Raw genomic sequence first — 14,777 nt, forward strand, 5'->3', positions numbered from 1 at the left:
GGAATCCCCTCTTCAGGTAAGTGATCTGGCAAGAGAAAGTCTTTAAGTTTTCTATCACGTCAGCAGCCTTAAGTGAGATCTTGGAGGGAAAACAAACACACACCAACCCAACACATTCCCCTGAAAATACATAAAGCAAGTTACATTAAAATTTGAATCAGTAAAAATACTCGGGATATACTAAATGATTATGTGAAGTATTCTGTTACCATGCCCTGGAAATACATGCTCTTAGTATTCCACTTTATCCAGTGTGTAAGTCTGAAGTTGTAACTTGATAAAAGCTGTTAGCAGAGGGTGTGAGAAATGAGTTAGTCTTTCACACTGATTTTTCTGAATAGTTGTGCCCTTTCAGTATTGCAGTTAAAGCATAGGAGTCAGTCTACAGTATTTAAAAAAAAAAAAGTGCTTTTAAAATGAAAATCTATTTGTCCTAAATACATTGCTCTCCTACTAGCTTTGTTAGTGATTAACCATCTGACCTATCCATGCTAAATAATAGAAGGCAAAAAAACAGCATTCTAACTGTATTTGAAGAAAATGGATTTCAGATTGCACTGCTGTACCAGCATCTGTGTAGAAAGGGAAATAGGATTAATATTTGCCCTTCAGTGGTAGGTACTAAAAGATAATTTCTGCCTTACATTTTAGGAAGTTTAGGCAGACTACCCTTTTTGTAAAACCTGCTTTTGTGTGTACAGTGCATCTTTTAATAACCATTTGAAATGTGAACTGATTATTTTTCGAAGTAAATCTTGCATGTAACTTGTGCATACTAATTAGAAGCAAGAAAATGAGCAGAACAATAAACTGGTATACAGTGTCAGAGGCTATCTTAATGGGAGCACTATATCTATCTGAAACTAACGAATAGGACCAAACTTTACTATCATAACCTCAGAAGAGATAGTCTGCATCATCTACCTCAAGTTGAAGCTGGATTGTGTGATGACCTGTTGTGGTGTGGGGTGGGTTTTTTTTTGTTTTTTTTTTTTTTTAAGGAAAAGTAGTTCTTGCCTAAGTTTTCTGCTTCATTGAATGTGCAGGGTAATCTAGTACAGATTGCTTTGATAATGGCACTTGATTGTTACGCAGCCTTACCTTTAGACGTATCTGTAGGTTAGGTTATAAAAATCCTTTTTTTAAAATTCCACTTAACTTGAGTGCATTTTTTAATAAACATAATTTCTTACTTACAGGAGAGACAGTGACAGCTGTAAGTTTGAGTGCTTCATTTCAGACAATGAAAGATGCAAGTTGCAGTCCTTCAGAGATCTGTAAGAAGTAGAAGCTAAATTGAGCTCAGACTTTTTCTTGACTTTAAAATTAAGCATTTACCATACTGTCTAGTCCTTCAGTATATTAAGTAGTGAATTTTCACAGTTGTGTTGGAATTAATAAGGAGAATGTGCTTTGAAGTTCTCAGATCTGCTGAAGTAGTTGTACGACAAGTGAATTGGAAGTATTTAGTGTATTCTGTATTTCTCTTGTTGAAAGCTAGAGACTGTCATTGACAGATCCTGGGCAGAAGGAGGAGGGTTCAAGCTTCCTTCCTGTATCAGATATTCAATTACATTTTAAATTAAGTTATTCATTCTAACTTGTTGCTCTCCAGCAATACAAGAGTTCCTGAATCTACTTCATCTCTTCATGGTACACAGTTCAGAGGAAATCAAACATTCATTTTTATAGGAAAATAAATTGCAGCAGCTGGTCTAGACAGTATGCAGTTGTTCATTTTCTCAATTTAGAATTAAGTCTCACATCCTCTTACTTTCCAGAAACAATCAGTAGCATAACAGTAAAAACAAACACCTACATAACAGTGAAACCTTTCCTGCATTAGCTTTGCTGTGTTGGCATTTAGTGAGTATGCAGAAGAGTTGTCACTTTCTTTTGTCTCCGAAGGCATCAATTTGTAAGCCCCACATCACTCTTCATTTATTAAAGCTGTCTTTTCACAAAATCCTTTTGTAAGTAGATGAAGCAGGTCACATCTGTGCTCTTTAGAATTGCATAGAAATAAATGATTCAAGTTAGCAAGTACCACTTCCCTACTGAAACCTGCAGTTCCAAAGCAGTTACTGATGATGATGATGCAGTTAAACTAAAATCACCTCCATTGTGCACTTATGTTTGAGATACCTGTCTTTTTCCAGCTCTGTGGACCCTTACCCTCCTTCGGTAAGGAGATGATGGAGCAGTGGGTAAATGTGTTTTCTGAAGGCAAATACTGTTGCACAGTTTTCTAAATACCAACTTGTAAGTCCTATTTCCTCTGTATTTTGTCTCAAGATCAATCCACATTACAAGTTACGAATAACAGCCACAATAGTAACTGCATGAGAAGGCTATAGCAGTTGCATTCCACCCAAGTGTTTCAGGATAGGTTTACATTTAGGAGCTGTTACTGAGACACACTTGTAAACATGAATAAAGATGATGCCCTGTAATTAGCAATTTATCTCAACTTTTTGACAACTTTGACACTAGTATTATTGACAACAGTGCAAGCTGCTCTTTGAGAGTCAGAATTCTGAACAGATAGAACAATAACTACACAGCTGGAGAAAAATTTCCATGGTTCTGCTGTTGCTCAAGATCTGGTTTGAAGTAATGAGACAGTACTACTCAAGTCTTGGTCAGATTTAAAAAAAAAAAAAAAGCTTTGCATATTGTACTGACTTTTAGTAATCTAGTTTTGTCTGTTGATGTGATAATATCGTATGTCCTTTCTTGAACTTGCTGTAGTTTTCTTGAACAAGTCAAAAGATTAACTGCATGCAGATCTAAAACATAGTTTATTTATTTGACTCATTGGTTCATCTGCCCAGTGAGAAAACCACAGACTTTTTCAACGCAGTTAGAATTAATGGGCAAATGTAGTTAATTGGACGCTTCAGGGTGGCATAGATATTACTGTGCTGGGGACTCTTCTCAACTGGAGTGCATTAATTTTTCCCAGTGGGATGCAGCTTTTATGTATGGATGTGGCATACCCTCTGTAATAGTGGTTAGCAGCTGAACGGCTGTCACCCAGTCAAGTCCTGCTGCCATAAGGAGTTTCCTTTGTTCATGAGTATAGCGTACTATTATTGCACATGCTCCACGTTCCTTTTCTCTTAAAAATACCCTACATCACTTTGCTGCACCAAGTTACTTACTGTGTTTGTGGACTGTTTAGCTGAAAGGACCTCTCATGGAAGCTGAAAAGTTCGAGGACTATTGCTTAATTACCTAAGGAGCTGAATACTTGACATTCCAGAGTGAGGACAGAAGTCCTTTTTTGTGCTTTTTGCTTCCTTTGGGTCCTGGGAGAGACACTACGTTGTTTTATGGTGGCCAAAGACAAAGCAACTTTACCTCAACTATCCTGAAATTAATGTGACTTTTTATCATCATAGGAAGGCAGACTTTTAAAAGTTGTTATTATTCCCTGTTTCACTTGAGCGCGCAAGAAGACAAGCATTCACGTTGTCCTCTTATAAAAGTTGGATGCTGCTTGCCTGCCTTTAGCAGCAGGGATTAGAGATGCAAAGCAAGCTGGAGGCTTTGTGCACAGCTGTGATGTCCAAGGAGGATGTTAAGACCTTCTTTCAGGCCCCATCCTCCCAAAGCTAAACCAGACGCGGCTCGCTGCCCACCAGCCGTACACCTCGGACAGGCTCCTGCTGGTGGAGGAGGTTCCTCCTCAGCCGCCGCGGTGCCCGTTCAGGGCGCAAACAATGGCAGCGGCGGCATTCAAACCGCCGTGCCGGCGGCATTCAAACTGCCCCCTCCCGACGCGCCCCGCGGGAGCGGCCCGCCCCCGGCCCTCCGTTGGCTGTGCTGAGCGGTGCCGTCTCTCTATTGGTGAGACTTCCTTTCCGTCCCGCCCCCGTTCGCTGATAGGTGCCGCCAGCTGGGGCTCGAGGCACGCGGGGTGCCGGCCCGGGGCTCCCTCCGCCTCGCGGTGCCGCCATGGTGCTGCTGCTGCACCTCCTGCGGCGCCTGCTGGAGTACCTGGGCTGGCCGCCCGAGCAGGTGAGAGCTGGGCGAGGAGAGGGAGCGCTGCCTGGGGGAGGAGGGGAGGAGCGTGCCGGCGGGAGGCACCCGGGGATCCGTTCCGTTGGTGCGGAGCTACCTGGGACTTCGGGCCGTTCCCTGGTTCTCCTGTCTGCATTCGGTGCTTCGCCGACAGGCCGCCTTCCTGGAAACTCGCGTGCTGGGCGGCGGCCGTGCGGTCGGAGCGCGCCTCTCCTCAGTGGTCCCGTCGGGAGGGAGCGTCCAACAGCTGTGTGCGGCGTTACGGAGGTACCAGGCTAAGGTACGGTATGCCTGTGTTGCTTCTTTACTGAGAGGTTTTCCTGCGAGCCACGCAGATGCGTCTGGTTGCTCAAAAATGTGCTGCTTTTCATTCGGTAGCTCAGAATCTTGCTAATGATGCGATGTACCTGCTGCGTTCCTCGATGGCCTTTGTGCTTCCGATACATGCTGGGGCAGGCTGTCTGCATGTAGTTTTGGAAGCAGGCTGCTAAAGCTTCTAGAACCTTCAGCTTGAGAAAGGTGTGGGAAGATTGCGTTAATCTGACTGCATTGCCCTTAATAGCATAGAATGTTGCGCCCTTTAATATCCTTTAATATAAAAACAATGGGCTTCAATTTTGGTCCCTCTATTATACGGTATTCTTGTTTTTAGGTCATATCTGTTTGCCAAAGAAAGGAATATGGATCTACTCGAAGTGTTGTTCGTAGACTTGGGACAATTCTTTCCTTACAGCCCTACCCGAGACCTTATTTTCAAGTAAGCAATTTATGGTTATACTTAAACTTCAACTGCTTACATCTTCTAATTCCTAAAGGCAGCGATAGCTTTCTTGATCTTTTTAGTAGGTTTAACTGATACTTCACATCCCTTAAGTTCACTTTCTCAATACGCTTACAGCACTATTTAAAACTTTTTTGCTGAGGCAAAATTGTTAGTGTGCACTAAGTCCAGTTTTTCTATGCATATTTTTGTCTTAGTTTGTTCATCACCCGAGTCCATTGGATCATGATGAACAAAGCGTGGTTCCAACTCCTGTAGCTCCATCACTTGCTGATGTCCTATGGGTAGCACATGAGGAAGGACAACCATTTGCTAGATTTAGGTAAGTAGAGGTAAAATCTATGCATTGAAAGGAGTAATAGCATAAACGTTTGTCTTTTGTTCTTGTCTCCAAGCTTTCTCAGGGTTCCAGTTAAACCAAGCCTGCAAACTTTTCATCAGAAGTGCTTCCTGTGTAGAATATTTTTATCTGAAAGATTTCTAGTGCTGAGTGCTGTCTTTCCTCCTAATGGCGTATCAGATAAATTAGTTTTTGACTCATGTTTTTACTCAAGAAGTATTTTGTAGGGGCAGAAGTTTAAGAGAAACATGTTGCAACAAAGCATAAGATGTTTCTTGTTGATATCTTAGTTCACAAATGTTTTGATAAACATTGTAAAGGAGAAAATGCAGAAAAAATGTTTAAATGTCTCCTTTGTATCTGATTGCTACAGTGCTGTATGTGTGAAGTTTGTTACTTTAATGGACTGAAGAACGTAGAATTGTTTCAGTTGAGAGGGATCTATAAAAATCACCAACTCCAGCTATCAGACTACTTCAAGGCTGACTAGAAGTTAAAGCATATCATTGAGAGCATTATCCAAATGCCCTCTAAACACGAACAGGCACAGAGCATCAACTGCCTCTCTAGGAAGCCTCTTCCAGTGCAAAACTACTCTCTTGGTAATGAGGACTTTCCTACTCTCTAGTCTGAACCTCCAATGACGCTTTTTTTAGCTGTTGCCGTGTGTCCCATCACTGATACCAAGGAGAAAAGATTTTGACCTTTCTCTCAACTTTCCCTCTTTGTAAAGTTGTAAAGATCAATGAGGTCACCCCTAACCTCCTTTTCTGCAGTCTTAACAAACCCAGTGTCCTCAGCCTCTCCTCACCGGACATATCTTCCCGCCCTCTGTTCAGCTTTGTTGCCTTCCTCTGGATGCTTTCAAGGACCTTAATATACCTTTTTAAATTGTAGAGCCCAGAGCTTCACACAGTGTTCCAGGTGAGGCTACTCTACCACTGAAATATGGAGGGAGAATCACCTCTTTTGGCTGGCTGGTTGTGCTGTGTTTAATGCATCCCAAAATGTTGTTTGCCCTCTTGTCTGCTGGCTTGTGTTGAGCCTGCTGTCACCAGCACCCCAGGCCCCTTTCTGCTCTGCAGCTCTCCAGCCAGCTCTCCCAGTATATACGTATCTGTCTGACATTACCCCAACTGAAGGATCTGGTATTTGTTCTTTTTAAGTTTTGTGCTATTGATGATTGCTCAGCTCTCCAGTTTATCTAGATACCTCAGCCATACTTCTCATCCCTTAAGAAAGTGAATAGCACCTCCTACTTCAGTATCATCAACAAGTTTACTAAAGATGCGTTGAACTCCTGTATCCAGATGACTGAAAAATAGACTGAATAGAGCTGGCCTCAAAATTGAACCTTGGAGAATGGCAAGAGCAACTAGCTGTCAGCTAGATATATTCCCAGTGATTACAACCCTCTGAGGCCTATCGTTCAGCCAGTTCTTCACCCATTGTATTGTGTACTTGTTCACCTCACTGTTGGATGATTTGTACAGAACGCTACTGTGGAGCCATATCAAAAGTCTCACTAAGGTCTAGGAAAATTAAATCCACTGCCTTCTCCTCTTCTACTTAGGGAGGTGATGTTGTAGAAGGATATCAAATTAGCAAGACAGGACTTTTCCTTTGTGGAGCCGTGTTGGCTGGGCCAGATTATTACATTATCTTTTAAGTGTCTTTTAGTAGTGCTGGGATAATCTCTCTCTCCAAAATCTCTGCAAGCACTAAAGTTAAACTAACATGTCTGTAATTTCCAAGGTTGACTTTTGTGCCCTTCTTGTGAATTGGGATATAGTTGTCTAGATGCCTGTCAGCAGAGACATCCCTGGATTCCCAAGATTGCTGACAGAGAGGCCCAGCTATAACATCTCCTAACTTCCTCAGTACTTTTGGCTGAATCCTATCAAACTCAATGGGCTTAGAAACATTTGACTGATAGAACTGGTTCCTTAACATTTTATGTCGACAAATGGAAATTTGCAGTCGCGGTCTTCCAGCTCATAGGACTGGGCAATACAAGGTCTATCATTAATATTAGCCTTTTCATAATCTCTGTCAAACAACTGGCTTCATCCAGTAGCTGTCCAATATTTTCATTAGGCCTCCTCTTGCCTTTAATGTACTTCAAGAAGTCTTTTTTTGCTCTCTGAGATATCACTAAAGAGTTTTAACTCTTTAGTTCTTTAATAACATGCTGAAAGAAATTTTGTACGTTGATAAAATGTAAGTACTATAAGATGACAAATTATTCTGAAATTTGCAAACAGATGGTATACAAGTCTTCCCCCCATCCCTTTTCTATTCCTCTAGAGAAAAAAAATAGGAAGTTGGCTTACTGTTCCTTATATAGGATCTGTTCAAAGTCAGAGGAGGAGTCAGAAGCAAGATTTAAATGTGGATACTTCTGTATCCATCTCTACATTCTAGAGTGTAATTGAGCTTTATACTGTTTTTCTGACATCTGTTTTTCTGTTATCTTTGTTTACTGCTTGCTGGTACTGAAATTTCAAGACCCTAGTAAATTCAGATAACACACTTTATACTATAGAAGTTGTAATATATTTGTTTTTCATCTTTGGGTTCTTCTGTTACCTTTGAACTACCAAAGTTGTTTTGAAGCACTTGCAAAATACTAAAAGAGTAAGAGTATTGTGAAAAGGAACTGTGTATCCTGTTTTATCTTGAGTGTGCTGCTCTTTAGCTTGTCTAACTCAGATCCAACACACTTCATTTTTCTGTTGTTTCTGTTCTTCCTCCTCCTCTCCTGGCTTTATGAGATGTTTTTCAAGGTCAGGTGTAATGGATATCTCTTCCTTCTGACCTAGTATGAAATTCTCACATTTACAAAAATGTGAAAATTTACATTTTCACAAATCAGAAAACAATGTTGCAGGTCTGGTTTTAAGTAAAAGGATGATGGATGTAAGGAGAATGGTCTGGTTTTGTTTCAGTGAATATTTAATGAATTTGGAATAAAGTAAATTTAATTTCTTCATTTCATTGTCTCATTCTGATAGTTTGAGTTTACGCTCATTCTGTAATTTAAAGTTATTTCTGCAGGCCCTGACTTGAAATAACTTTTAAAGTTGAAACACAAGAGCTGTAGCACAATTCTCTAATGCATTTGTGTTACGTGTACAGCTTAAAAGAGATAAGGTTCTTATTTGGTAAGCATTAAAATTTATGATTATCCTCTAGTGTACTTTCTGAAAGATTACAAGTTCTTTGCTGCTTACAGTGTTCATCTTGCAGAGTTTGATAAATGACTAAAACGTGTGAAGTCGTTTTGAAGAGATTATTGCTGATTCTTCCTACCTTCTGTATCTATTGTTTCATGCAGGGAAAAGGGAGAGGCAGCACAGTCAGATGGAATAGTAGCAGCTCAGTCCTGCACTACAGCCTTGTATAATTTATCCCCAAGTAAACTATCTATTTTGATTATGACTGTTCAAGGATTATTATGTTCCTTTAACTGATGAAGATTTAAAACACTTTTTAAGTTATGATCAGCTGAACATTTTCTTAAATAGTTTGCAAATTTTATGTCTTGCAGAATGATGATAACTTGCTTGGACAGATGTGGAGTCTTGAGATTTCTTTTGCTGGCTGAACCTTTTAAACTGTCTTTTATTCCTTTCTAGGACTGAATTTTGGAGAAAAGAAAAAAGTACAGCTTATCACGACTTACATCCATCTATCGATTCCATACCAAGTGTTTCAAAAACCAGTACACAGAAAGACAGTCTTGTTGATCATGCAGCACTCCGGAAAATTTCTGCGCTCGAAGATGAGCTAACCTTTCTTCGTACTCAGATCGCCGCAATTGTTGCAGCACAGACATTGGGAAGCCTACCATCACGTAAGCCTTTCTGTTTTTTTCTACCTTAGGAATCTTCTTCATGGATTGCCATGCCTCTGAGATTGGTATAGAATATCTCTAATTTCTTTACTTGGAGTTACTTACACCCAACAACATTTATGAATGTACTATTTGTTTTGTGATGCTTGTATTGCTGCTGTGGCTTGTTTATTTATTACTTTTTAAAAATTTTTCTTCCCCAGCCTCTCCACCCTTCAACTTTTTGTGGCTTGCTTGCCAATTTCAAATGCAGTTGATCCTACATGATGTCCATATTCATTTTCATGTTTGTGAAAGAACTTGGTAACAGCACTAGTAATAAACCACCAGTTACTGTTGTAAAAAATAATAATTTTAACTTTATACTTACGTACAGCTTCTGACAAGTTATCAAATAATGGTTAAAATATTCTGAGGAAGTCAGGTTCAGGATTTAAGATAAACAAGTGCTCCAAGTAGATGCCCAACTATCTTTGGAGCATCAAAGATAGTTATTCTCTAATATGAGCTTCAGTCTTCTGATTTTTCCCTTAAATGTTTTGAGATCCTGCTTGCCTTGTACACTGACTCCACTGTGGCTGTTAAAGCATTGGGACTAATTGTGATTTATGTTTGTGTAGTGAGTACTGCGCCAAGTGAACTTAAACAGTTTTGAGGCCACTTATCCTTCAGCTTAGTTCTGCTGACACTTCTCCTTAGTGTTCTGATTACAGTTTTGTAATCTGTTTTATATTTTTTATTTTCTTTGCTGATGCTTTATTTGGTTTATTGTCACCTTCAGACCACTGAGAATGAACTGTATGTAGCTGTGGGGTGCCTTCCGCTTCAGGTTCCTGATTAATCTAGTGCAAAGATCAAAGATATAAATGGAGAAAATTGGAGCAGCCCAAACCACCTCAGTTCTGTTATTTCATGCATGCTTAATCTATGTGTTTAAAACAAAAATTGTTCTTGGTTTTAAGTGTAATTATTTTCTTCTGTGGTATGATACGTGAGTTGTGTAAGAAAGTGCTTTAACAGGGAGGGTTGTCTTATCTGGGCTTAAGCAATGTCTAGGATGACTCAGGTTTAATGTTGTTAATTGCTAAGATAGTACTGACTGTTAAAAATAAAATCCCTCTTTTTCTTTTATGACTGCATTCAGAACCCTTTAGAACATTCAGCATTCCAGACGGATCTTACCCAGTGCCAACCATGACTTCTACGCCATTGTCTGTCTCTCACAATCACTTTGCAATTCCTTCTCCTCCCCCACTTCCTTCTGCTGCACCATCTGGTGTTGATGCTAGTAATTCAGCAGTTGAACTTATAAAACAACGTCGTGCTGCAAGAAAGAGTGCTTCAACTACAGGTGATAGTGCTGATCCCCAGAGGATGAAGAACATTCCTAGCATGATGGATGTTTTGAAAGATCTAAACAAAGTTCAGTTGCGTGCTATCGAAAGGTAGGTTGAATTGAATGCATACCTGAATTATCCAAGGCTGTGCAGTCATCACAGCAGCTAAAGCAGCAGCAGAGAACACCAAGATGAAACATCAATTTAACAAGCAGCTATTACTGACAAACTGAAGTTTATAATGTTTAAGTTCTTGGACTGGAGTGTAAGGTACTCATGGTGCAGCTTTTAGATCAATTTAAAAATGCTGAACATCACAACTTTTAAAACTACTGTCCTACGTTAGTATAGAAATCTCAGGTTGTTTGATTCTTTGGTGTGTGTGTGTGTGTGTGTGTGTGTGTGTCTTTTGTTTCAAGACTGAGTCTATTTGAAAATAACTTACGAAGTTGCACACAGGGTTCTGGAAAGTGCTTTGAAAAGTAAACTTTTTACATTTGCTGTGAAAGGACGTATCTTTTGGGAAACACTGGGAACTAACTTAACAAAAATATTCTGGTCTTTCCTTTGAACCGTTAAATACATTCTGTGTCTTATTGAAGATGCTTCATGAATTTAAATAGTGCAGTTGTATTATAATACTTTTCATGGTCTACTATTTTGATTTTAAGCTCTGTTGACAGGTTACAAAATTTCTTTACTAAAGCCTGTAACATGTCTTTGTGTCAGTGTTGGTCTGCTTTCTTAGATGTGATAGAAGTTGTCGGTTGTCTGAACTTCTGGAGTTTAAAAAAAAAGTATACAAGAGCAATTGAATATGTAACGAATAAGAGAATATTGGCAGTAAAGTTCAGGCTGTACTGCCATACTGCCAGCAATCCCCACTGTGGGCCAGTTTCATAAAATAGGAGGCATTACTTTCAGGGCACCCCTTGTGTGTTTTCTTCTATATAATTTCATGTTGTGTGAAAGAAGAAGGTGAGAAGTGAAATGCTTATAATTACAGTTTGAACGATCATCATGTTGAGCAGGGGCATAGAGGAACTGATAGGTGTGTATCTGAAGTGCTCCTGGATTTAGGCATCTATTTGACTTCTGGAGGTAGAAGTTAACGAGAAATTTATATCTGCCGTCCTTCCTCCTACCTTTGGGCTTACGTTGTTGTCCAGCCTGTCAGGCAGCAGTCTGACAGCAGTTTAATGGGAAGAGTAGGCCTTTGTTCTCCAGAGCTGAGAGCTTGAGGATCCCTGCTTCTACCACCTGAGCATCACATTACACAGTGGGCAAGTGCTCCAACAGCTTGATTGTATATGAAGGGTGAACTCTGTCCTTCCAGGTTTCATGATAAAATCACGTTGTCTGTAACTGTCAGAGTTACACTGTCGGTGTGCTTTAGGAACAATTCACTTATCTGGAAATAGCGCTTTACTAGGCTAAAGTGTGAGTACTTAGAGATTTGTTTCAAATATCTCAGTAGTTAGCATGGCCTTTTATGACTTAATTTATTGAACTAGTCACTAATTTCTATATTTATGTTGGCACTGGGGTGCTAGGTGCTCTTTAGATCTGGTGTCTTTTTGCCATCTTTCAATTTTGGATTTGATGGGAACAAGTTTTCTAATTTTTGACTATAAACATTTTCATATTTGGATGCTTAGGTCCTCAGTTGGATGGAAAATCTCTTAGAAACCTTTGTGCCAAATTTGATGAATTTCCTTTAATAATCATAGAATCACCAAGGTTGGAAATGACTTCTAAGATCATCCAGTCCAACCATCCACTTGTCACCAATATTTCTCACTAAACCATGTCTCTCAGTACAACATCTAAATGTTTCTTGAGCACCTCCTGGGTCACTCCCTGGTGGGAGTGGTGAGTAATGTATGAAGGGAGTTCAAGTGTGGTTTATAAGTGGGACTTTATTTTCATCTGGATGCATATTTACTTAAAAGAGGTGGTATTTTTCTTTAAATATGATTGCTCTGAGAAATTGTGTAAGTTCTCTCTTTTTTTTTTTTTCTAGATTTCTTAGTGAAGTTTATATCAAAATATTTCATAACCTTTTTCAACATAGTGGGCATTTCCCAGTAATATGCTTAAAAATAGCTATGAAATGTAACGTGTTATAAAAACCATACTTTTATTTTTTTCTTTTAATCCATTACCTCACTACTTGATTGATTTACTGTCACTTTTCTTTAAGGAGCAGCATTTTTGAGCTAACAGTCTGGCTGACAAGTTCTTAAGTGTACTGTTAGTAGTCCTATTTGGTGAATTGCTGAAAATAATGTGAGCAGCATTATTTGTGTGACCTAGGATAGGACAGGGAGTATATAAAAGTCGTGTCTTGGGATTTTAGATAACTAAGTACATAATTATGGGCAGGCAATAAAACATTTTCTTTATAGGTCACCTGGAGGTACTCCTGTGTCTAAACCAAAAAAAAGGAGAAGCTCAGATTGGGATCCAGTTGCTCTACTGACTCATGCACTAAAACAGAAATTTGCACATAAGTATGAAGATGAGGATGATTCACTGGAGAAAGAAAACAGATCTTTTGATAGTTCCCCATTTTCTAGTCCAGAAATCCCACTGGTATGTTTTTATGTAAGTTTTTCATATCTTGAAAAATGTAGCATGTGGTTTTTTGAGGTATGGACATTTGCTTGATGGTAATTAGTAGTTATTCGCGCGTAGAAACTGTGTATTTAGTAAGCCTATTAATTAACTAATTTTACAAGAAGTCTGTCTAAACTTGCTGTGTGTTCAAAGATGAAAATGAAAGATTTTGGTTTAGCATTTCTCTTGTGGTAGCATCATTTCTACAAACTCTGCATCTTTATTCTGAATAAAGATTCTGAATGTCGTTGCAGAGCACATGAGAAAATACAGACAGCTAGAAACTTGTTTAAACCAAACAGCCAGTCTTATATTGTAGATTACTGCTTTGCATGGCTAGCATACCTGATTCTAGATGGGAAGATAGAAGTGAGATCCGGGAAGAGCTTATTTATGGATCATCTTTCGTTCCAGATCTAGCAGCTGAATTTATAAAGCCCTGGAAGAGGGACTGGAGTGCTAGCATGTTCAGGAGTAGATAAAGAAAGATGGGCTCTTTCGGTTAAAGCAGAGGCTTAACTGCAAGATTAGTATGATGAATATGCTTATTCTAATTGTTTACCCACGAGTATTCTGAAGAATAAATGTGCTTAAAGTAATTTCACGGGTTTACTCTCTTATTCTTCCTAGGTTAAGAGTACAGAACATCTTTAAACTGTCTTTATTGTAAACTTCTCATTTGGTTGTCTTGGGTATAATTTTACTTAATGCTGCCCCTGTTTTTCCTAGGTTGGACGTTGCAGCCTGAAGACAAATGCAAATACTAGCCTTGTAAGAACTGACAAAGTTAAACAAGTATCAATGTGGAAAGTGAGACCTCATATTTAACTGATGAAGGGAGACTTCTGCTGAAACTTGGTATTGTGTGTAAGTGGCAGTGCTGCTTTGTGAAACTGCTGTAATGTGTTCTAGAATGTCTCTGTCTTATGCTGTTGAAGTTTGGATTGTAGGCACGTGAAATTGCCTCTTAGTTTCCCAGCAACTGAACTTGTGAATCTGATGCTTTATGAGAAGCACACAGCCAAAAAAAGTATCTTGTTATTGTGGGACGTTGTGTCTTAAATCTGGGAAATAAAGGAAATAAATGTGTGAAAGAAATGTAATTATTGGTGTGGCAGCTGTGGTGTGTGCTGTCTCTGCAGCTGAGTGTAAATAATGAAACAGTGTAAACTTTTGTTTGGAGTGTATTATATATAGCTGATTCTATACAGCTGATGGTAGCTAACACTGTAGTATAGTTTCCTCTGGTTTTCTTTGCAGTTTGTTGGTACAGCTCCGTATATTTCATATGCAAATAATATTTCAATTTATTTTGCATCTATGGAGAAACTTTTATTTGTGAAGCTTTGTCTTATTCTAAGCACACTGCAGGCTGTTAGATGCTTGTAATATGAGGGATTTGTCTTCACAAAAAAAAAAAAAGACTTTCAGAGGGATCTATTAACATGTAGTCTAACTTCTGTGTATAAATAAGACCTGTGTTATTTCTATCACTGGCTTCTCTGTATGAAGTCTTTGTTCAGAGTGTATACAATAAAATTTCCTTTGTATCGTGTACATGTGTAGTAGTGACATTTCTGTCTTGCAGACTGATTTGTATCTGAAGAGCTGACCATATTAGACAACTTCTTAGGTTGTATCATCTAAAATTACTTTAAAGAGTGCTTACACTTTTCTTGTCAGAATACTGGGAGTTCCTAATTTACAAATTTGTTGTGATCTACTGTTTGAAATAGCTGCCTTTGCTTAATCTTTTGGTTTTATGCATCTGGATTATTAGACAAACTTTATATCGATTGAACTGTGAGCTGTATCCAT

The 14,777-nt window shown here is 39.0% G+C and overlaps 1 protein-coding gene across 1 annotated transcript; it reads left to right on the forward strand.

Moving 5' to 3' along the window:
* Window positions 1-3,866: 3,866 nt before the first annotated feature.
* On the forward strand, window positions 3,867-14,514 carry MTFR2 (mitochondrial fission regulator 2). Its single transcript, XM_003204179.5, has 8 exons — window positions 3,867-4,023; window positions 4,181-4,306; window positions 4,679-4,783; window positions 5,005-5,129; window positions 8,786-9,003; window positions 10,148-10,448; window positions 12,749-12,935; window positions 13,689-14,514. The coding sequence occupies exons 1-8, from the start codon at window positions 3,961-3,963 to the stop codon at window positions 13,785-13,787; spliced, it is 1,224 nt and encodes a 407-aa protein (XP_003204227.3). The 5' UTR covers window positions 3,867-3,960; the 3' UTR covers window positions 13,788-14,514.
* The last annotated feature ends 263 nt before the right edge of the window (window positions 14,515-14,777 follow it).

This window comes from Meleagris gallopavo, chromosome 2 (assembly GCF_905368555.1).
Source record: "Meleagris gallopavo chromosome 2, MGAL_WU_HG_1.1, whole genome shotgun sequence".
Classification (NCBI taxonomy): Eukaryota; Metazoa; Chordata; class Aves; order Galliformes; family Phasianidae; genus Meleagris; species Meleagris gallopavo.

Coding starts and splice junctions, on each gene's coding strand:
- MTFR2 (XM_003204179.5), top strand. CDS start 3,961: ATGGTGCTGCTGCTGCACCTCCTGCGGCGCCTGCTGGAGTACCTGGGC. Junction 4,024..4,180: donor TGGGCTGGCCGCCCGAGCAG/GTGAGAGCTGGG, acceptor CTTCGCCGACAG/GCCGCCTTCCTGGAAACTCG. Junction 4,307..4,678: donor TACGGAGGTACCAGGCTAAG/GTACGGTATGCC, acceptor TCTTGTTTTTAG/GTCATATCTGTTTGCCAAAG.